Below are 24,167 nucleotides of genomic sequence, written 5' to 3'. Positions count from 1 at the left end.
AACATTAGTAGTGTTAAGACACAACGTATAACACAAAACTAATAAATAATATTGGTTGCCGTTATTAGCTTTAAACATCTACCAGTTGATCTCGAGGAAGAGACGCGCAATACAATTAAATGATTAAACGAACTTACCAAGTGAAGTTCTATCATAATTGTATGAAGCGCCTCTTCCGAGATGATCAACACCCACCCAAAAATACCCATCTAATACACGATTACATACCCCTAATACAACGGCAACGCTTTCAAAGAATGTCTAGATCTAGGGGACAAGGGTACAGGGCCGACTTTTTCGATATATAACTATGAAATATGTGGCGACATCGGTGTGGAGTAGGGGCACTACCAGTGGATCATCTCGGAAGAGGCGCTTCATACAATTATGATAGAACTTCACTTGGTAAGTTCGCTTAATCATTTAATTATTTCGGCATTTCATGTTAGCATTTTCTGTAACAAAAAAATCTCATCCTGAGATTGGAAATGGAACCTGAAACGCAGAAATTATTTAGTGGCACAAATTGAGAACCAAGTAGTCGAGGAAATAAAGCACTAAAAACGGCCCAACTGTGGATTTTTTGAGCAGTAAGACGGATTTTGATGCGGTTTTTTGCATTCGCTTCGTAAGAGCGCCTACAAACTTTGTGAACTAAATTGATTAATTAATTTTTTGAAAATGCATTATGGCATTAATAATATGCATTTTGCAAGTGCACTTCCAAGAGACTCGGTAAATATTAATGGAAATGAGTCCAGTTTTGCTACCCGGGGGTTTTTGGGGTCGCTGAACACGAATATCGCCACGGCAACCGTCTCCGAGGTACCTGGTGCCCAGGGTAGACAGTATCAACGTCTTCTCCTAGAGTTTTGTGGAAAATTGTGACCGAATGAGTTGAAACTCGTTACTCGGGGGTTTTTGGGGTCGCTGAACACGAATATCGCCACGGCAACCGTCTCCGAGGTACCTGGTGCCCAGGGTGGACAGTATCAACGTCTTCTCCTAGAGTTTTGTGGAAAATTGTGACCGAATGAGTCAAAATTCGTTACTCGGGGGTTTTTGGGGTCGCTGAACACGAATATCGCCACGGCAACCGTCTCCGAGGTACCTGGTGCCCAGGGTGGACAGTATCAACGTCTTCTCCTAGAGTTTTGGCGAAAATTGTGATCGAATTTGTCGAAACTCGTTGCTTGGGGGTTTTTGGGGGTCACTGAATACGAATATCGATACGGCAACCGTCTCCGAGGTACGTGGTGCCCAGGGTGAACGTTTCAACGTCTTTTTCTGGAATTATCTTGAGTATTATCATTTTTACCTCAATTAAAGTATATTGTTCTTAATTCAATCACAAATTCGATCACAATTTTCGCCAAAACTCTAGGAGAAGACGCTGATACTGTCTACCCTGGGCACCAGGTACCTCGGAGACGGTTGCCGTGGCGATATTCGTGTTCAGCGACCCCAAAAACCCCCAAGCAACGAGTTTCGACAAATTCGATCACAATTTTCGCCAAAACTCTAGGAGAAGACGTTGATACTGTCCACCCTGGGCACCAGGTACCTCGGAGACGGTTGCCGTAGCGATATTCGTGTTCAGCGACCCCAAAAACCCTCGGGTAACGAGTTTTGACTCATTCGGTCACAATTTTCCACAAAACTCTAGGGGAAGACGTTGATACTGTCCACCCTGGGCACCAGGTACCTCGGAGACGGTTGCCGTGGTGATATTCGTGTTCAGCGACCCCAAAAACCCCCGGGTAGCAAAACTGGACTCATTTCCATTAATATTTACCGAGTCTCTTGGAAGTGCACTTGCAAAATGCATATTATTAATGCCATAATGCATTTTCAAAAAATTAATTAATCAATTTAGTTCACAAAGTTTGTAGGCGCTCTTACGAAGCGAATGCAAAAAACCGCATCAAAATCCGTCTTACTGCTCAAAAAATCCACAGTCCATTGCTTTATTTCCTCGACTAAAGAATCTTATAATGGTTTCTGCAACACAGGGACTCTTTTCAAATATCCTTGTTACAAGCTGATGTTCAGAGGACTATGAACAAGATATTGTATCGGATTACATTATTTGGAAAAATAATCTTCATGAACTTCATTGAAAATTAGATATTCATTTATTTTGATGGAACAAGGGAGGCAATCTTGAATCCAATAAGTCAATATCCTCGTATTAATGTTCTGACATTACTCTAAAACATGATTGTCCTTGAAGCTAATTGTGACGTTAAGGCGCATTGTGAGAAAGTTGATTTTCAATTTGTCCTACCGGATATGATTTACGTTCCTGAGTTCTACGCTTCCGATTTGATTTTCTTTGTTTCGAACGGCACTGACACGAAATACAGAAATGATTTTGATGAATCTAACATTACTTGAATTTTCAATTCGAGTATTACGTCCCCTCCATTTATTTAATCGAACGTTATTGAAAATCTGCGAAATGAACTCTGATAATCACAGGAAGATTTTTAATAGGAGTCGCAATACTTTTTTGATCCAAAAAAATACATTGACTATCGACTATTGGTAAATTTTATTGAAACATTTTCGAAAAAAAAGATTCACAGTTCTATTACCGTCAGTGATATATTCAAATTTCTTGAACGCTTGGTTTATTGTCTCATCTCCAAAAGTGATAAAATTCAATATTACCGCCTGAAATCACAAGAGAGTGAGAAAGTTACTCAGCTGCCTGAAAGTGGCGATGATCTTTGTACGTGTGATAAATTGAATAGGTAGATAACAGTGAATATTACAGAAGTCATTATTTTGGCCACATCAGCTGTTGATAGAAATAAATTTGATTACTATTTTTAGTGAACGAAATAATCAAAGTGATCAAACAAAGTGTTTTCACCTACCTGCTGCGTTTCTTCCAAGCACCCAACATCTAAACAGATTTCTGATTTCAGTTGAATATAGCGAATTTTCAAAGAGTATTAGCATTAGGTTTCGACCGTTCTTTGAAGAATCAACTTTTCGACTCAATAACAAATGCTTTCCGGGTCACTACCTCGACTGTTTGAGATTCTAACCTTGAAAGTTTATATAAACCACATTGCCCTCAGAAACAGAGTTTGAAGCTTCAGCTCATAATATATACTAATACAAGGCACACGAAAACAAAATAAATTCGAACTTACAGGTAATAAAAGAAATTAAAGACAATGTAGTCAAGGCGGCTAGGTGGTCTAGTGGAGTAAGGCTCCGGCAAATCATCTCTAGACATCATTGTCTTTAATTTCTCTGATCACCTGTGAGTTCGAATTTATTTCGTTTTGTTAAGATTGCGTTCAGTTGAGATTGCGTATAGCTAAGATTGTGTTTTCTTTGTGTCTATTTAGGTAGTAGTTAGGATTCAAAGGTTGTGTTATCGAGCTTTGGTTGCATTTGAATTACGCTAGAGTTTAATAATTTGTTCAGTTCAATTTTGCATAATGTCCAGCACTGTACATTTTGTTTAGTTGAGCTAAGTCAAGATTTTAGTTACGTTAAGGTAGTTTAAGTTGGAATGAGAATGAGGAATGAGATGATAAGATTACTACAATGATCGAGGGAAAGTGACGAGATAAAGGAGACATGTGGCAATACGCCGGACGTAACAGCGTGTTGGTGCCGAGTGTTTCTCTGTCTCTCCAAAATTACTCCTCTCCTCTCCGTGGTACTAAGCTACCGAGTATATTAGTCGAGGTTTAGCGAATTTCGAGGTGCGTTGACCACGCCAGGCACCCAACAAAATCTCGTGATATCTTTTGTAAAATTCAATTCTTTACAGATTAGATCGCGGGCCGCCAAATTATTGTACGCGCTATAAGTTCTCGGTGTTACGTCCGCAGCATTGCTGCGGCGTACCTTTTTCAAAATCACAATATAACTACGACTCTCAACACGTGGAGTGCTTCCCAGAATTCCCTTTCAATGCTGTAACGAAAGCTACGGTCATAAATAACATTAAAATATCGTGTTGCCTAGACCGGCGAGTTCCACACATCCTGGCAAAAGTCACGTAGAGACCAATAATGATCCCTAGTATAAGGTTCAACTTTGTTTCTGAAAACCGATACCAAAAACTGAGAGAAGAGACTGATGAATCAGCATCAGTAGCGCTCAGCCTGAAATATCGCTCTTTTTAAGTCAAAATCATCATCAATAATTAGGATAAGCCACTACCTTTGGAACCACCAAATTCAAATATATTATCTGTTAAGATGTGTGGATGAACGCGTAAGAATTATCTTAAGATACTTTTTGTCAACGTCTTACACATGTAAGCGATGAGATTGAGGATCGTCGGAACACCGTCGAAGAGCGCGAAGTAACGCTGACCGTGTAGATTTGGGCACCAGGAGGTCGCCCTCGCACTTCATTGGCTAATTACCGTTGTAACTTATTGCAACTATAGCTCTTCGGACCCTCAGGTCCAAGAAGTCATGTCTTTCGTCTGTCAAGTCGGGAAGTGCGTGGACGTCTACCCGGATTAGCCCTCTCGAGCAAGAGTAGATAAATCTCATCATTTCGCGAATAGACATTTTTATGATAATCGATTTTTCCCAATAAAATCAAGTTCGGCCCTGATTCAAACTGAATCAGGTAATATTGAGTGCTTATAATAATAACTACCTCCATTATCATCTTTAATTGATAATTGCTAGAATCATTTTCAATATATTATATACTAGCAGCCCATCCCGGCTTCGCACGGACATATAATAATATAATAAAAGAAAATACACAATGTTTACAGTGAGTTTCTAAAAAAATAACATTTGTTTTTTTACATAATATTATTATATGCTCGTGCGAAGCCGGGATGGGCTGCTAGTTTTGAATAAAAGGACGCTTATTGTGACGGGGTGATAGTTTTGATTATATAAAAATTCTCAAAATAATTTGCGTGTCTTAAAAAATTAGAAAAAAAATCAGAGAGCTCTTTGACTATAGTACAAACATATAAAAAATCATCGATGAAGTTGGAAGGGGTCAGGGTCAAACGTTGCCCGAATCGGTGAAAAATAGATATACATATCCTATAGATCATCTCCTCATATAAAAGACATGTGCATGAATCGGCTGTCTCGGATATAAGAGTCTCACAGCTCTTGAGAATGTACTTGTTATTACATAAAATGAAAATAATAAATGCTTGAATCGTCAAAAGTATGACAAACATCATACCGGCCCTCCACTCTGGGTTCATTATTGATCGGGTGCGAGAGAGAACGCACCATGGCTCCAAACGAGATCGAAAGAGTTAGCACGATCACCCCAACTCGCCGGTCGAAGCCAACACATCAACACTGTACGCATTAGTATAGAGCGCTGTACGTAAGCCACACGAGCAAAGGCGCCACCAGCGACACCTAGCTGTTGGGGTAATAGCTCGCCCGAGCACCCCAACTTTTCTTGCTTCAAATAGCCTGCAGGCCGTACGCTTCTATAAGCCTCTATCTTCGTTGGTCGAACGGAAGAACAACGATTCATCAATACATGGGCGCGGGGGGGCATCTATATCAAAACTTCCGCTGGTAAAACAGCTGCCTATCTGACGGTGAAAACTCCAATTCTTTATTCTCATTCATCACTCACGTGTCACACCAACGATAGGTAAGGCTGCGGATAACATCATCTTGCAGCGGATACTTGAAACAGACTTGATCGGTGGAACAGTGGCTGATTAATACAGGGGGGGGGGCTACTTATAGTAACATATCCGTTGTTGAAACAATAAAGATGTTTGCTATTTAATGGCAAAAACTCAAAATGTTCGCTCATCTGACAACAAAATTCGAAATGTTCACCCAACCGGTAGCACAAAATCTTATTATCTGACTTTCTGTCGGTAAAATTGACTGAAAATACACGTGGCACTATCTTTAGTAACGCTCTGTTCGGTAACACTTTCACTACTATGCCAGAAATTATTACTCCTCGTAGCTAGCATACCGACTATCGATAAGGTAGAAATAGGAACTGACCGTACGCTGTCATAGTAGGACAGAACTATTGTATCAACCACACTAATGAATCGATATTGCCGTTGATAGGGTATCCAGTATATACATCCTACCAAAACATACCAAATTTTCACTGATCTCCAGAAAAATCGAAATTGAATTTTTTTTTTTTTTTTTTAGAAGAACGAATTTTTTTCAAGTCGCTATATTTTCTGTAATTTTGCAATCTTTTTGGATCTTCACATCTGATTCGACAGAGTGGGAGATGGCATGGAAGGCTACGTGTGATTTTATGCTTTACGGCACTTATCTTATTATATATGAAACTATTAACGGATTGTCACACAATACGACTACTATTCGTTAATTTCCTATGTCGGTTCCGATTATTTTCTTGGTATCCGAAGATACGTCGATACTCGAAATGCTTTGGAGTTTTTTTCCCAAGTTATAATGATACTGACTTAACGAATAAGCATTTGTTTCTGGGATATGCAGGTCAGTGAAAAACCGTCAATTTGCTAACGTTTTGGCCCGGGGGCCCTCCTCAGAACGAATTTTGCCATTAAATTTTCCTAGTGAATTTGACTCAAGATGCGAGCTTGGGAGTTCCAGATTGCACTGTATAATTGTAATGTAGTAGTATTCAAAAAGAATTTTATTCAGTGAATCTGTTTCATCGTCATGTCCACATCAAGTTTCAGCTTCAAAAAAATTCTCGCTCCAGATTATTAAAAAAAATTCGTTCTGGCGACGGCCCGCACTGGGGCCGAAACGTTGGCAAATTCACGTTTTTTCACTGACCTGCATATCCTAGAAACAAATACGTATTTGTCATTATCGAGGTCAAGAAAATCATATTCATACTGACTTTACACCCCTGATTATGTTTTGAAATTACAGTGAAAGTTACAAGAAAAATAAATAAGTATTAGCCAATTCTACAAGGTATTGTTGAAGCGACTTGTCGCCAAAGCGTCTTCCCACGAGATGATCGACTCGTGATAGAAATCGGATATTTGTATTTCGTCAGCTTGAATTTGCTCGATATTATGTTTTGAAATACTCGCTTGACCCCTCAGGCTGTCTGTAATACAAAACTATGTCTATGTCGATTATATTGTCTCTAGGTATCATTCTCTGTACTAGGTTACTAAGTGTGCATCGGTGAAACTGGTAGACAACTACACACTCGTATCACTGAACTGTAACGTGGCGTTTTTTGTTGTGCGTTCCAAACGGCTCCCCGAACCCTAGGCGGAACCTAAAATTGGGGAATTCGCGATCGGATCGCTAATAATTTCGTAAAAGAGTGCCAAGACAAAGGTCACGCATCCGATACTCTGAGAGGGGACACTTTACTTACTAGCGAATACGATTTTTCGGATATTTGTTGATTTTTTTTTTTTTTTTGTTTTGAGTAAATGCGACATTATATACGGGATCGGCGGCAAATTCAACAGCGTCATAGGACTACAGTTACGGAGGATCGTGACAAGAGGTCGTTCTCACATCAGGCTACGGAGAGAGCGCCAACGTAGAGCTCTGCCGCGAGGGAGAACAAGGCGGACGAGACTCCCGTTGGTAGCCGGCGAGCCGTAGCCTCCCCTCACCACGCTGACGTATGCATCCTCGCGAACCCATCATCACGCCACTTCCGAATGAGGGAACACTGAAGAAACATACATTCAATCAGCATTCCGCGAAAGCTGAAGTCACCGATAGCGATAAGTTAGGCTATAAGGATTTCGTGAGACGAAAACCAATTAGATCGGGAGAATTTTTCGTGACTGACAGCGCCTATTGTAAGAGGCATGTTCGAATTTTGGCTCCGTGTAGCGAAGCAGAGCTCTTGAGTCCTGGACCGGTGTAGGAGAGTTGGTGTGGTTGCGAAGCGGTAAGTGCTGTTCATTCTTCGTGAGCATATTTCGAGTACGATTTAGATTGGCGCGATGGCGCACCGATCAACAGTCAGCCAGTTACTAGTTTAGTGGAGTATTCAAAATTTATTCGCTGATCTCCTTGTTTAATGGCCGTAGCCTGATTTCTCGCGATAAAGCGTGGAGTAACTTTTGGTTTATCTATGGTATAGAGCAGAGTCACGGTTTTGTGTCGAGTCCCTATTGTTTTCAAATTGAGTGCAGCTGAATTCCGCTGCACGGTGTCTTGTCGAGTCAGCTTATGTAAAAGTGTCACCTCTCATGTAGGTCGCGTATCGTCGTGCGTGACCGCTCGGTTTAGCGGAGCGATTTGTGAACTTTAGGTAATTGCGAGTACGGATTGAGTTCGGATGCGTTGCGATAAGCGTCATACGTCTACCGTTAAGAAACGCGTAATTACGAATAACAATTAGAGGTGCGATTAGCTCGTCGAGCCATAGTAGGTTTTTCTTTATTTTGCTCTTTGGCGTAGTACTAAATGTTGCGATTTACGCAATAATTCAGCCGAGAACGATCGCGGTTAGAGCATCGAGTGAGATGTTTTTTTCAGTTTTCGTCTAGTGAATTAGTTTGCGATTAGCGCTGTATTTAGTATTGGACGATCGCTGTTAGCGCGTCGGGTCAGATTTCGTTTTTGGGTTTCGTTTTATTGTTTGTTATCGAGGAGGCGACTAGCGCAAGTAGGCTTAAGGGAGCTTTCCAGTGTGAAATTTTCAAAAAATCGATTTTTTTTTTTTTGCTTTATCGAATAGTATACACTCTTCCGAATATTCCCTGAAATTTTCATGCCGAAAATCAGATTATTTCGGTTACTGTACAGCATTTTTTGGAAGAAGGCAAGGGAGCGCTACAGCTGCCGCGTCGGCCGTCTGCCCGTGCGACTGTTATTTCTATTGTCTCGTTCCTACCTGCACGTACATGAACTTGGCTCGCCAATTGTCGAAAATGTGAATTCGGACTATTGCATAATTTGCCGTTAATTAGCCGTAAATTAGTCGCTCGACTTATTTCTTTGTCGCACTCAATTTTCAAAAAAAAAGCGGATGGCGTGCTAAATTCTTGAAAATCAATCAATCACTGTGTGTGGCAACTAGCCCAAAAGCACGTATTCTGCGGCAAGCAGATAGTAGAAATCGCTACGCAGTGTGCTGTGTGCACCTTCAATGAAGGTTACGACCCAATTTTAAAAATTTTGAAGACGATGGGATGCACGATAGGGCCGAGCGCCGCAGATTTCGCCGCTAAGTACAAGAATGCGCGCATCATCCAAACAAACCGCCAGGCGTCCCTGGATAGCAAAGAGGCGAGGACAGCTCGTCGGACTGAACAATTCATTGAGCACGATCTTTTCGAAGAAGCAGAAGGGATATTGTACGGACCTGGCATCGCTGATTGACCGTAAGTAAACGATTTACCTAAAATTTCCTCACTTGAAACTTTGAACGCGTTTTTCTCGAAACAGCATTTTTCAAAACGGTGTCCAACTTGGAGGGCATAGTTTTAAAGCTATCAAGTTGAATTTTTTACATAATATTCTTAACGTCATTGTTTATCGTGCTATGGAAGCTTTTTTTTTTTTGACATCTTCCTATTTTTTTGTAAAAAAAACTGCAAAAAAAAATGCTAAAATCGATACTTTTTGTTCAAACCGGCGCCATTTTTGCAAAAAAAAAAAAAAAAAAGAAAAAAGCCTCCATAGCACGAAAGCCAATTATATACCGATCAATAATCTTTTTGTGTTTTTTGTTTCAGATCAAAATTGTGACCCCCAACGTGGACACCACATCCAAGTGCATTTTCTGCAACAATTGTTTCATCATTTTTATAGATATTAATTAATAAATAAATCGATCTTTAAAAAATTGTTTAGTATTCTTCAATACCCAATTAATATACAAAAAAAAACCAGACCGATTAGATTATTTTTTCTTTAAAAAAAAAAATCGCGAAAAACAGCGATTTTTCGGGCTGTCACACTGGAAAGCTCCCTTAAGGTTTCTTATAGAGGTGATTTTTCTCAGTTCTGTTTTTGTATTTTGAATCGCGAAGAGCGATTTTGAATTATTCTTTTTTTTTGTTTTTGTATCATCGCTATTGTGAAATGTATGATGTTATTCTATTTCTTTTGTTGAATAGCGTGTGGTTTTCGAGGGTTTCTCTGTCTCTCCAAACATTACCCCTCCGCTTACCACGGTACTGAGCCACCGAGCATATTCCCGAGGTATATCGCATCAACGATTACGAGGCGTGTTAATCACGCCAGGCGCCCAACATAATCTCGCGATATCTTTTTTAAGATCCAAGTTTCTAGCTTACATCGCGACTGCCGAATTATTGTGTACGCGGTAAGTTCTCAGTCATTTTATCCGAGTGGCCAAGGTACGGGAAAAATCTACGTCACATAGCATAAACGTCATGCTTACAATATTGCTGATTAACATACGGCCTCGCACAAACACATTATCAAGCGTGATCATTTGTTCAATAATGACTAGGAAACTATCTTACATGAAGAGCCTTAATATTACAGAATATTTCTCTTAGAAATGTTCAATATTGTTGAACATGCTAATTGCATAAATCACAGCCAAGATGAGGAGCATTCTAGTAATATTTACACCTATGCCATCTGTAGATAACACACATGCAATGTTACCGATCGATCTGTGGATCGATTTGATCGCCGCTTCATGTTTTCCTTCAATCATAGGTTATATGTAGTTGGCGCCTTGCTTCTCCACTGTTTGCTAATTCACTTGTGGATGGCATAGTATTATTACGACTTTGCAACAAAATTTTCATAGAATTTTTTCCTCCCTCATTTTAATCATTTCTCAACGATGAGACGGTGGGCGTCTTCACTTCCAGCAGTTTTACTGTTCAATAATTTGAAGTTTTTTTCTCAAATATAAAATCTATTCCTGTGCGTGTCACTTTCATTAAACCAGGTAACTACAGATACAGGTTAATCTGATTTGTTCGGGTTGGTACTTGGAATATTAATCGCAAACTTTGTATTTATAATTTTTTTTGTCTCTCATTGCAACGGATGAGTGATTATTAAAAATTACGTTCCGAAGCGAGCCTCAAATCGGATCGAAATGTCAACACGCGTCTTTATCATTGACCTTTATAGCGAAGATTCACATTGCTTATCAACTTCGAGGTCAAGAATATTTCCAGATTAATGTCAATTACTAAGCTAGAGTTCTTTCTGCATGTCTTCAGAAAACTGGTTGAATCTGACGGTACGGCAACAGCGATCACAACCCTGGTCGATAATGCCATTTGCAAGTTTTTCGATAATGCAAGCTGTACGCTATAGAGATTGATAGAAGTAAAATAGTTGGTTTGTCAGCCTGCTGAAGGTTTTTTTTTCGCTAAGCCTTGGTCAAAGATGATTTATGGAAAATGCTGGATGGCTTGATGTCGAGGAAGCGAATGAATTAACCAATGCAAATGATAAGTTTGATATGATTATTCTCTTGAGTATCATATTTGGTTTTGCTGAAGACTATAGCAAGATCATCGTTAACGCGAAGTATGAGCTGATTCTCACCAGATCAAACAGTGATTTGCATGTTATTGTTCGAAATAAAAATAGATATTTCAGAATCGTGATTGATCAAATAGAATAGTTGGTACCGTATGTGAAACTCTCGGATAAACGAAAATTGATAGTGCTAAATTTCATCTAGAAAGAGAGACTCGTTTTTATAAGCTTTTGTAGCTGAGACCTGTGTGAGTATCCCTTGCTATCGACAGTCACGACACCCGTTTGGACAGTGAAAACATCAACCTAATCAGACAGACCACCATTTGTAATGGTTGATTTTCAAACAGATTGAAAAAAAAAACAGGTAAAAATGTCATGCATGATGACCATTGTACTATTACTGATCTAAGGCTCTTCTTCAATTTTCAGTATTATCCGTTTAGTGACCTGAACTTGGACAATTGCCAAAATCATGCAATGAATTAGGGAAGATAACCTCGAAAAAACTGACCGGAAGTGACATTTTTTTTGACACTCCGGACAGGATCCATTGTCTATAAAGTCTGGCACTCTATTGACCACTATATTTTCCATCGATTCATATGCATTTTGGCCGTATGATCGATAAGGGAACATATGGTGCGGTCGGCTCCTGGACTATTAGTTGTCGTTCGAGGAAATGTCTAATTGTAATTCAACTTCACTTCATGCCAAATTGTTCAATGACTCAACTATTGAAAATTTCAACAGTACCTGAGACGCATCTTACCTGCTCCCATAGTGGCTGTTGTTCGTTGACCCCTGGTCGAAGATTCATAATCTTTAGTTCAGCGGCCTTCAGAACTCCATCTTGTGTAAATTCTACATTAGGTTTGCCTTGATCACCTTCTACGGTGACATTTTTCAGATACCTATCACAGAAAAAATTAATAAGTATTTTTTTACCTGATTATAATTCCAGTAATCAATAACGTATCTCTTCCGATAATAGTGGGAGGTACAACCATATTTTAAAGCTTCTTTTTGTGATGACGTGATAAGCACAAACAACCTCATGGTTAATGTGATTAAAACAGATAATTTGACGCTCTGTTTACAAATATTGAGCTTACATCGTAGGAAAAACAAGCTAGCGCATCAAAGGTACTTGGTCATTTGTTGAAAAAATTAAGGATACACCTATCTCCATCTACCATATTCTGATGTCGTTTAATGTAGCTTCATTGTATACAAACATAACAACCAATATAGTTATCGAAATAATTACAAAGAAGTGGTCAACGACGAAACCACACACAAACATCAATAAAAAAGAATTTCTGGATGTCGCAGTCATGTTTGGATTATTGCTATTTTTCCTGAAAAAAAATAATACAAAAAAAATGTATGGCTTTGCGATGGGGTCACCCATCACCCTAGTGGTTTCCAAGCTGGTTTTAGAATACTTAGAGCTAACAATAATCATACAATCACCTTTCGCACTCCCGTTCTATTATTGTTATGTTGGTGATATAATTACTTGCGTCCATAAAGAGCACGTAAATCTCGTGTTTAATAAATTCAACAACTTTCATCCACGCATTGAATTGATTATCGAAATCGAACTAGTGAAAAAAATTAACTTTCCAGATACGGGAATCATCAACCAACAAAAGAGAGTCGTGTTGGATTGGTATGATAGAGAGACTTGGTCTGGGAGATGTATTAATTTTGAGTCCGAACATGACATGGAATATGAAAAATCTGTTGGTGTAGACCTGTATGATCGTTGCTCTAAAATCTCACATACACGATATCGTTTATAAAATCTTCAATTGATTGACACGACTTTCCAGCAAACGAATATCCTTTAAGCTTTATCAAAACATGAAGTGTCACAAACTGCAAGAAATGCATAACTTTATTGACTGGAATAACAATACAACCTTTCTGAAAATAATAAAACATCGATTTCATATGTTGAAGGTCTATCCAGTAAAATTCAGCAAACTTTACAACAAGTAGGGATCAATGTTACATTTAGAATAAGCAACGCTACTAATAGTTTATTTTCGCACCTAAAGTCTGTCGCACCTAATTAAGATATAATTAATACTGTATACATGATAGACTGTACTAATTGCGATAAACTTTATGTTGGGTAATCGTCACAACTCTTGAAACACAGAATAGCAGGTCATCGATATTATACCCAATGCCATAACACTGCCTGATGTGCTGTAGCATCACATAGCTTAGACCTAGTACATCAATTCGATGTTGATAATGTTGCAATTTTAACAACCGAACCTAATTGGTATGAACAAAATATTTAAAAAATGGTTCAAAATAAGAATAATGACAACACAGTGAATAAATGTACATACATTAGGGTGTGCGGGAAAAAATCAATGTTTTTTTTTCGGTTGCATCCGGCATTAGAAGTTAATTTGGGGTGAAAAAAAAGATTTCTAGAAGGAGAGCTCAAGAAAAAAATTATTTCGAACGGCGCATTGCATTTGAAGACTTTCCATAAGAATAACACAGGAAAATATTGAGAATTCTGAATGTGGTACTGCAACTTTCCAGAAAAAAATCGCACAGAAACGCCTATAAGATAGTCGTATTGAGAATCGAATTCCATACAAAAAACGTTATACGAAAAATTAGCTCAGAACAACCATTTAAATGACATCGCTGTCTGAAGTTGAATTTTATTATTTAAAGATGTTCTGTCTGTACAATCCCAGACAAAAATTGTATTCGATGAGAATTTTCGTACTTCGTGACTCAATTAAAATCTGAAAAAATTCGAAAACATTTGGCATGACACGAATAAAAATAATCAACAATAATATTGCCCAAAAGTTATTAACAAATTGGTAAAACAAAAAATTTGCAATAACTTTCGAATGAAAAATGCCCACTTTTGATTCGTACAGGAAAAAAACAGCGGTCACTGGAAAGTTATTACAAAGTTATTTTTTTTTAACAATTTGTTAATAACTTTTGGGCGATATCAGGATTGATGATTGTTGTTTCTGCCATACAAAATGTTGTTGGATTTTTTTAGATTTTTATTGAGTCACGAAGTACAAAAATTCTCATTGAATACAATTTTTGTCAGGGACTGTACAGTAATACATCCATCAGCTACGTGCGCGCCAAAAAACACGCTGCCACCTAGCGGCAGTATGCGGTAGCTCGTGGTGCAAAATTACACGCTGCCACCTAGCGGCAGTATGCGGTAGCTCGTAATGCAAAGTTACAAGCTTCACACGAACGGGAAACCACGGCATTAGTTTCAACACGTCTCATTATAAAAAATTGTCGATTGTTTTTACATGAGTATTTCGATTGGTGACAAAGGTGATAAGTGCAATAATGACGGAAAAAAAAGCTCAATCGTCGGTTAAACAGATATATTTAGTTGGTTCTGAAAGTGCCGGATTTTTTGGTAGAAAACTACCAACAAATAAACAAGTTTTATCCGTGTTTTTTCACCACCATCGATCTCTCAGATTATCGATAAAAAAAAGTGCTGCTGCAATCGTGAAAGAGGTAAAGGAATGTTGGGATCAAGCCGGAATTCCAACTTCACGAACCCAAAACATTATTCGGAAATTTATGAAACTTTTTATTGAATGGGAGTTATTAAACAAAAGCTCGCAAAGAAAAAATCGTCAACTCAAAAGATTAAAGAATGCAGTTTCCGGTCTAAAATGGAAGAACTGTTTGACGTTTCGCGTAACGATGCGTTCAGCTCGCGAACGTCCAAAGAAAAAAGGACATTCTTATCAGGACAAAAAAAAAAACAATCGACGTGGTTTCGTCTCAAGTTCAAAGAAATCACCAAATGAAACCGAAATACAACTAAACTTTTGTAAGAATTCTAGCCGTATTTAATCCCTTATTTACTTATGATTTATTGCAGAGTTATAACAACAACGACAACGACAACGACAACGACAACGACAACGACAACGACAATGATACAACAATGACAATGACAATGACAATGACAATGACAATGACAATGACAATAACAATAACAATAACAATAACAATAATAATAATAATATATTATCATTATTATTATATTATATATATTAGAATTATAATTACATTCGATATGAAGAGGAATAAATCATTCTTGATAACGATTTTTCTATTTAGCTTTGAGCCAACACGTCAATAATGACATCGCCTCGGACATTGCATCAAGTCAAGAGTTCAGTTCAACCCCTTTATCTGTGCCTAGTAGCCAATTCGAGAATTCCATTGATTGTTGGAATGATAAAATACTATCCTCTGCTAAGCGTCCAAAAAAAAATATAATTTCTGAAAATGTGGCCGCTGCTCTTGACAGAGAAAATTTGAGTAGCAGGAATGCTGCTTATATAATTGCTGCTGTTGCCACATAGCTGGGGCATAACATCGACGACATCAGTTTGAGCCATCGAGCTATTCACGATAGCCGAATAAAGATGCGGAAAGAAATGTTCGAAAAATCGAAGAATGATTTTGTTATTCCCAACAACGTAACTCTGCATGGGGATTGAAAAAATCTTACTGAGCTCACTGGTACTGATAAGGTTGATAGACTTCCGATTGTAATTACATACAATGGGCAAGAAAAATTACTTGCCGTTCCGAAATTAACGTCAGGAACCGGAAGAAATCAAGCTCTTATCATCATCGAAACACTGAACGAATGGAATATCATTGACCACGTGAAAGCACTATGTTTCGAGACAGCTGCAGTAAATTCCGGTACTGATTACTTATTTTTATTAACATTATTGTTATTACGATTATTTATTTCGCTGTAATTATGCATCTATTGTCTTTGTTATTATTATTGTTGTTATTTTCTTTGTTGTTGTTGCTTTCGTTGTTTCTACTCGTATTTTCAATTAATCGAGTTATTATTATATTTTTATTTTTTTATTTTATTATCGTTTTATTTTTCATGTTACAGGTTTTGCAACCACGAGATGATTACAAAGAACTCTTGGAGCTCGCATACATTTTCTTGGGAGGCGCTAAGGAAAATTTTTATGTAAAACGCCCTGGTGCGATTCATCATGCACGATGGATGGCAAAAGCGATTTATTCTCTAAAAATATTGATTTCCAGAGAACAATTCGTCTTGTCTGATTGAGAAAAAAAAGTCTTCGAGAAATATGCATTTTTATCGTCATATTTTATATCGAGGCGTGGTTTCGAGCTCCTTGTGCCATTTTGACCCCAAATCAAGATCTGTCACTGCTACAAAATTTCATTCGTTATTGCGAAGTGAATTCTGTAGTAGGGGACGCTGCCTCAAAAACATTAGCAAGTCACTTGTGGTACTTGAACGAGAAAACAGTTGCTTTCTCGTTTTTCGACAGTGCTGTGCCGATAAGTGTGAAGACGAAAATGGTACAAGCTCTGCAATCTCGAGAAAAATCCAAAAATACTACCAACTGTTGAAAAAAACGATTGGGAAATGTTGCTGAAAAAAGATATAAGCGATTTCTTTACGCAAGAATCCTTATTTCTTTTTCAGCAATTCAATTTACCTCATAATTTTTTTAGATTAAATATTGAATTATGGCCTGAAAACGCTAGTTATTTGAGTTGCTTAGATTTTTTTTAAAATCTAATAGTCGTTGATGACGTAGCCGAACGTGGTGTCGCTTTGATAGAAGCTTAAAACGGTTTGTTAACAAAAAACGAAGAACAGCTACAATATTGTTTGGGCATAGTGCAAAATCATCGACAGAAATACCCAAACTGCAACAAACAGACTCTTAAGAAAAAGAACGATGATTTATAAGAGCATTATAATGTAAAAACAAAACTATTTGATCAATATTAAACCAAATTCATTAAATAAAGCTTTTCGAAACCCGATCAATGATGAACGTCGTTTCTTTTATATTTCTCGTTGGACTTGATTTTTTTTGTATTAGCGAAACATTTCGAGAACGATTTCATGCAGATTGTATGTTGGAGCAGAAAATTCACTACAAAAAACACCCAAAAAGTTTTTCCGTAAAGCGGAAAATTCAATTTTTACAGCCTTTTGAATTTTTTTTTCTATCAATCCAACTTCAGATAGCTATGCCATTTGAACGGTTGTTCTGAGCTAATTTTTCGTATAACTTTTTTATACGGAATTCGATTTTCTATACGAGTATCTTATAGGCGTTTCTGTGCGATTTTTTTCTGGAAAGTTGCACTACCACATTTAGAAGTCTCAATATTTTCCTGTGTTATTTTTATGGGAAATCTTAAAATGCAATGCGCCGTTCGAAATAATTTTTGTTTTTAGCTCTCCTTCTAGCAATCTTTTTTTTTACCCCAAATTAACTTCTAATGCCGGATGCAATCGAGAAAAAAATAAATCGATTTTTTCTCGCACACCCTAACATACATCCAGTATCTAAGTTGCCTGTATTCAAACTTCATATAAGTTGTACTTAAAAAATGGCGCGGGCTTTATGCAAATCGATATTGATTAGGATTGTTATCTCCAATCTAAGGTAACCGAGACCTTCAACCTGCTTCTTACTTCGTCGAAAAATGGTACTGCGATAACACTCAAGCAATCACAGGTGTTAAAAAAATATGAGTGATCTGTTATAAGTGATGTAATCTTAGGTTTCACTGGTCTAATCACAACGATATTATTAATTGAATATTTCTGCTTATATAATTTAGTTATTATCTTATACCTCACCTGGTAAAAAATTCTTTCGTGATGTGCAATTTACACTCGGGGATAACGAATCTGAGACGGCTAATTTCTTCCACCAGATAGTTGTGTTCGCAACACAGAGAAACCTACAGCGACATAGTCAGCCTAGCGCGAACAAAGTCAATCTCAATCAACATAACATAACCCATGACCGTCGAATCTAACCTCAGAATACGTGTCAATCTAACAAGTCATTATCCCCGCGGTATTCTAAGGTCAGATTCAACGGTCATGGGTTATGTGATGTTTATTGAGATTGAGTTTGTTTCGCGCTCGGCCGACTATGGCGCTGTAGGTTTCTCTGTGTTGCCAACATAACTGTTTAATGTAAAAAATTACCCATCTCAGATTCATTGTCCCTAAGTTTACATAACCTCTTTTTGAGTTACCACATGTCTTTTTCAATTTCAACTTGTAAATTTCAATGGTTAATAGCTACAAAATTATGTAAACCAAAGGAACAATGTTGACAAACAGAGTATCCACAATGTAAACTAAGATAGTCTAGTCTTCTGGGCTAAAACGTTGACAGAACAGAATTAAAAAAATTGACTAATATCGCCGAATTTGCCCTTAATCTATTTTAACACGGCATTTCACGTCGCATTATGTGACCGTCGAACCCTCTCATGTATACCGTTGTCGTTCTCCCAGTAACATGGAGTCAGGCTAAATATGGTTGTTAGATTTATTGTTTTATTGAAATGGAAAGCGGTAGTTTTATTATAATAATAATATATTTTACGTAAATTACATATATGAAAACTTCTTAATTGTTTCGTAAGCGCGCGTCTCACTTAACCCTTTCTATTATGAGTCTCTGGTTCAACAGAAACGTTTCTCCTCCTATATTCGCACACATCTTTAGTTTCTTTTTCTTACTTATAATACTTTCATCTTGACACTAAGGAAAACAAATATAACCAGGCTAATTGAAGGTGAAGATAATTTGCTTGTATCCCAACAATGGTAAATGATTAGCTCAAATACATACTTTTCCCCTTCATTTACCTAACTATCAACTGTGGAGAGTAAGAACCGAGAGAAAGACCCAATTAAGGATTATCTAAGCTTTCAACTACCGAAGACGAGACTTTAAGGAGCAGGCTTCATTTCACCTACCGAAACTAGCTGCCAATATCCACAATGACGATAGCACCAATCAGTCTTGAGAAAACCCACGGTAGCCATCTGGGATGCGCCTACACGAGTTCCTGCCCAGCTAAACCACCTATGAGACCAAAGTTCATCCGATAGAGCAGATGCTGTTCCAATCTCCCGGCTGCCGTCACGAGTCCTTCAAGAACATCTTACGAGGTATCGCGGAAACAAGCGGTGCCGCGAAAGCTATAGTTAAACAATGACCCCTGCACCACCCGGCAACGCCAGCGCTAGTAAAGCATGGGCCAATCTGGACGCACCCATGATGCGAGGTAATTATCGGCCGCAGCACTTTCGACGCTCGCTGCCACAGCGAACCAGGTCCTGCTCGCTTATCACTTCGTCACTCCTGCTCTGGGTCCTGACCGATATGGTCGCGACTCTTCATCCTGTGAGCGAACTGAAAGGACGTCCTCCACTGCTGCTCGTCGACGGCGACTCGCTCTACATTTTATTCACTTCTGATCTCTTTTTCCCGTCCAGTTTATTTCCCTTCACGTTCTTAAGTCTCTCAAGTTTTTTATTTGCCATCCCGTTCCTGGTCTCCTACTTCTGCAATTTCCTCATTTAACTACGTAGGTAACTTTTTGGTACCCGCTCGAATCCCCAAGTTGTCATGTTTTATTCCATTTTTTTGTTTCGTAGATAGTTTCTGTCGAATGAACCTCTTCTGGGTTTTCGTGCAGTCTTTTTTTTATTCTAATTCAGTTGAGACCATATCAATGGGCCATTATTTGGCATTTTGTAACCCGTAGTTTGTTGCCGAATTTAACGAGTGTGTGAATTATCAGTTTTTTGGGTAACTACGTTCTTTGTCAAGTTGTACAGTGCGATTTCTTTCGTTGGTATACGACCAATTATTATTGTTTTGGTTTTGATGCGTCTACTCGCAAATTTCGCTTCGAGTTGGGTTGCTGCGTGGTATTACATCAGTCTGCCACGGCCGACGACGTGTCTTCGTGGCGTCCCTATTCAAAACCTTTCGGTACTTTAGTATTTGTGTCATCGCGTTAGAATTATTTCGTTAACTATGTTGCGCGGGCTAATCGCTTATATTTTGTTATATTTTACTCCTGTCTCAGGTGATGTACAAAATGGAATAAGTTGTTACCTGTTCCCTTGCCTCAATACATTGATCTTTTTTCATTCATTACTAGTTTGGTATTGTATGAAAGTGTGATTGGTATTAACCCTAATCAACTCACGTTTCCCTCTGACACCCTGAGCTGCTGAATTCCTGGTTGCTTCCCTTTTTTCCGTTTATCCCCTATACCGCATTCCAGTGGTCCGTATATACCTGGCGCTCAACATATTGTGTTCCAAGTCTGAGCTTTTGTGCGAATTTCCATGTTATCTTCTCTCACGCCTCATGTTTGCGGTGTTTGGCCGCCTTCTCGCTATTGTACGATTTTCTGGGCAGGTAAGCAGGTTGCAGGTAATGCCGTATACAAAGCTCAATTCTTGAGAATTCATTTACTACACAGGTGCGCAAAAGATATTCTTTTTAGCTGCATGGGATGTTTTCGTGTGTGTTGAATCTAAAAATGACTTCCATGTTCCTCTGTCACGTACAGTATTCTTACAAAATACAAGGTATATGCGTAAAAACGCATAACATTAATGGAAATCCACTACTTCATTACAATGAACAATTTCTCTATGAAATGTATTCAACATTGGGTATTCATTCTTTTCACTTATGAAACCATTTCTTATTTTCATTGATACACCTCCGAACACGTTTTCGCTTTCCATTTTCTGTTTCGCTGTTTGTATTAATTTTTGAGTCTCATTTTAGTACATATTAAATGAAAGTGAGAAATCACTTTTGCATACGATTTTTAAAAGCAAGAATAGGATACCAGATTTTGAAGTGAACGGGTGTTTCACTCTAAATGAAACTTCAAAGACGAGGTCAAGAAAAAACCCGATGTGATGGAACTTTTCAACTATTTTGCCCAGTTTCAGTGAGTGAAAATCTATAAGATACAGTATAAAAAACCTGTGTAGATTTTCGGTTGCAGACGTGTACTGTGGCGGACACCCGCCACTGGCGAGAAAAACCGTTGAAATATTTTCATGTCCGACTAGCCTTCGAGTGCCCAGGCCTCGCCTCGCTAGCCGAGGGCTAAGGGTTTGACCGCGCCGGAAATTTCCCTACAAGTGGCATTTATGGCACGACGCGACCCTTGGCCTCGACTCGGGGGCGAGCCTGCACTTTTTCTTCACCCTAGTCTTCGTTGCACTCTCGTAACATACACATCAAGTAGCTAGCTTCACTCTTTTGCTTTCCGTATTTTCGTCAATCAATCGTGTAAACCCAGTACCTCGTTTATTCTCTGTTTTAATAAAGCACCTATTAATTTCTTGTTATCGTTAACCATAATTATCGGCATTAATCATTTCGCTAATCACTCCACAACTCCAAAATTCTACAAATTGGTGACCCCGACGTGATCTGGCGCGATCCGTACTCTTTCTCGTGTCAGGCTGTATTAAATTTTTATTGTGAGTGCTAGTGTTAGTGAACTCATATTTTAGCTGTGAAATTTGAGTGGTATTGGTAACCGTATATAGACCCCAGATCGTGTAAGATGCCGGCAGACGCTGTAACCGACGTACGAGCTGCGCTAGACCGAGTCGCTGTGCGTATTCCGCCGTTTTGGCCCGCAGACCCGGAGATGTGGTTCACACAAGTCGAGAGTCAGTTCACCTTAGCGGGGGTGGTCGCAGACGAAACAAAATTTAGCTACGTCGCAGGCAATTTAGACGCGAAATACGCCGCGGAAGTGCGGGACATTCTTACGCGGCCGCCCGCGAGCGGCAAGTATGAGAAATTAAAAATGGAACTAATCCGTCGTCTCAGCGCGTCGCAGGAACAGAAGACGCGGCGATTACTCGAGCACGAGGAGATGGGTGACCGCAAGCCCTCGCAATTTCTGCGGCATCTTCAGGCGCTAGCAGGCGTCGTTGTACCGGAGAGCCTCGTGCGCTCGCTGTGGCTCGGCAGGCTACCCTCGTCGATGCAGGCTATCCTTGCTACGCAAACGACCGCGAACCTCGATACGGTTGCCGAGTTAGCCGATGCCATCGCCGACGCAACTCCGCGCCACCAAGTCGCCGAGTACGCGGGGAGTGCGAGTAGGCTCGAAGCCTTGGTCGAGCAACTAACGGCAAGCCTGGCTACCGTCGTAGCCATGCAGGAACAGCACCAGCGGGACATCGCGGCAATCCAGCGGAAGGTGGACGACCAGCCGAGCCGATCACGCACACGTTCGCGGCAGCGTTCGCAGACCAGGGATCGTCAGCGGGACCGAAGCCTCAACGGTGAGTGTTGGTACCACGCGCGATTCGGAGCCAACGCTACAAAGTGCACAACACCGTGCACCTACCGGTCGGGAAACGCGACGGGGGGGCGTTAGAAGCGGTAAACGACCCCTGCCCAAAATCGCGCCGCTTATACGTATTGGATCGGGCAACGAAGACGCGATTTCTTGTAGATACCGGGGCCGATTTGTGCGTGTTTCCGCGAACTCAGGTACGCGGCCCGCGCGCCAAAACGTCCTACGAACTTTACGCGGCAAACGATACAACGATCGCAACATACGGATTCGTCACGCTCAATCTGAACTTCGGACTCCGTCGGGAGCTCACTTGGCGTTTCGTCGTCGCTGACGTCACGAAGCCGATTATCGGCGCGGATTTTCTCAGCCATTTCGGGCTACTCGTCGACATCCGCAATCAACGGCTCGTAGACGGGGTCACTTCTTTAAAGACACCCGGCAAGATCGCGGAGGACGGCCCTAGTATTAAAGTCATTTCCGGAGAATCGCAATACCATGCACTCCTCGCTACGTTTCCGGAGATTACGCGGCCAGCGGGGGCACACGTTGAGCCTAAGCACTCAACCTGCCACCACATCCGCACGACGCCCGGACCTCCAGTGACCAGTAGACCACGCCGTTTGGCACCCGAAAAACTACAGCTCGCGAAGAGAGAATTTAGAAATCTCCTGCAACTGGGAGTCGCTCGCCCTTCGGAGAGCAGTTGGGCATCACCGTTGCACATGGTACCCAAGAAAGGAGACGAGTGGCGACCTTGCGGAGATTACCGTGCTCTCAACGATCGGACCGTTCCGGATCGCTACCCGGTCCCGCACATCGAGGATTTCTCCCAGAGCCTCCAGGGGAACAACATATTCTCCACAATAGATCTGGTGAGAGCGTATAACCAAATCCCCGTAGCACAAGAAGATGTCCCGAAAACGGCTATCACGACTCCATTTGGCCTGTACGAATTCCCATTCATGTCTTTCGGCCTACGCAACGCAGCACAGACGTTTCAACGTTTCATGGACGAGGTACTCCGCGGCTTGGAATTTTGCTACGTGTACATCGACGATATCCTCGTAGCCTCACGGACAGAAGAGGAGCATCTGCAACATCTGGGGGAACTCTTCAGGCGGTTGAAAAGCTACGGAGTGCTGGTAAATCCAGCAAAATGCATTTTCGGGGCAGTAAAAGTAAGATTCCTGGGCTATAGCGTGTCCGGCGAGGGCACTCGGCCGCTGGCAGAAAAGGTCGAAACCATCCGCACCTACCCGAAGCCCGTAACTACAAAACAGCTACGACAATTCTTGGGTATGGTAAACTTCTATCGTCGTTTCATACCCAAGGCCGCATACCTGCAGGCACCCCTGAACGACCTTCTCCAGGGAAACGCTAAGGGACGAACCCCGGTAAGGTGGACCACGGAGGCTGAACAGGCTTTTGAAGCGTCAAAGGAAAGCCTAGCGCGAGCCACGTTGTTAGCTCATCCCGTAAGCGACGCCGAACTTGCAATCGTCTGCGACGCTTCAGATTTCACCGTGG

At 40.1% G+C, this 24,167-nt stretch overlaps 1 protein-coding gene across 1 annotated transcript in view; it reads right to left on the bottom strand.

Annotated features, from left to right (window-relative positions):
• Window positions 1–24,167, bottom strand: part of LOC124178533 (glutamate receptor ionotropic, NMDA 2B) — a 2,057,245-nt gene that overhangs the window by 1,245,267 nt on the left and 787,811 nt on the right. The window contains exon 7 of the mRNA XM_046561964.1: window positions 12,181–12,322. Coding sequence (XP_046417920.1) covers window positions 12,181–12,322 — 142 coding nt within the window. The remainder of the gene's footprint in view (window positions 1–12,180; window positions 12,323–24,167) is intronic.

Source organism: Neodiprion fabricii, chromosome 3, assembly GCF_021155785.1.
Source record: "Neodiprion fabricii isolate iyNeoFabr1 chromosome 3, iyNeoFabr1.1, whole genome shotgun sequence".
In the NCBI taxonomy this organism is placed as follows: Eukaryota; Metazoa; Arthropoda; class Insecta; order Hymenoptera; family Diprionidae; genus Neodiprion; species Neodiprion fabricii.
Note: the sequence above shows the minus strand (reverse complement) of the source record. Positions and strands in the feature narration are given on the sequence as shown.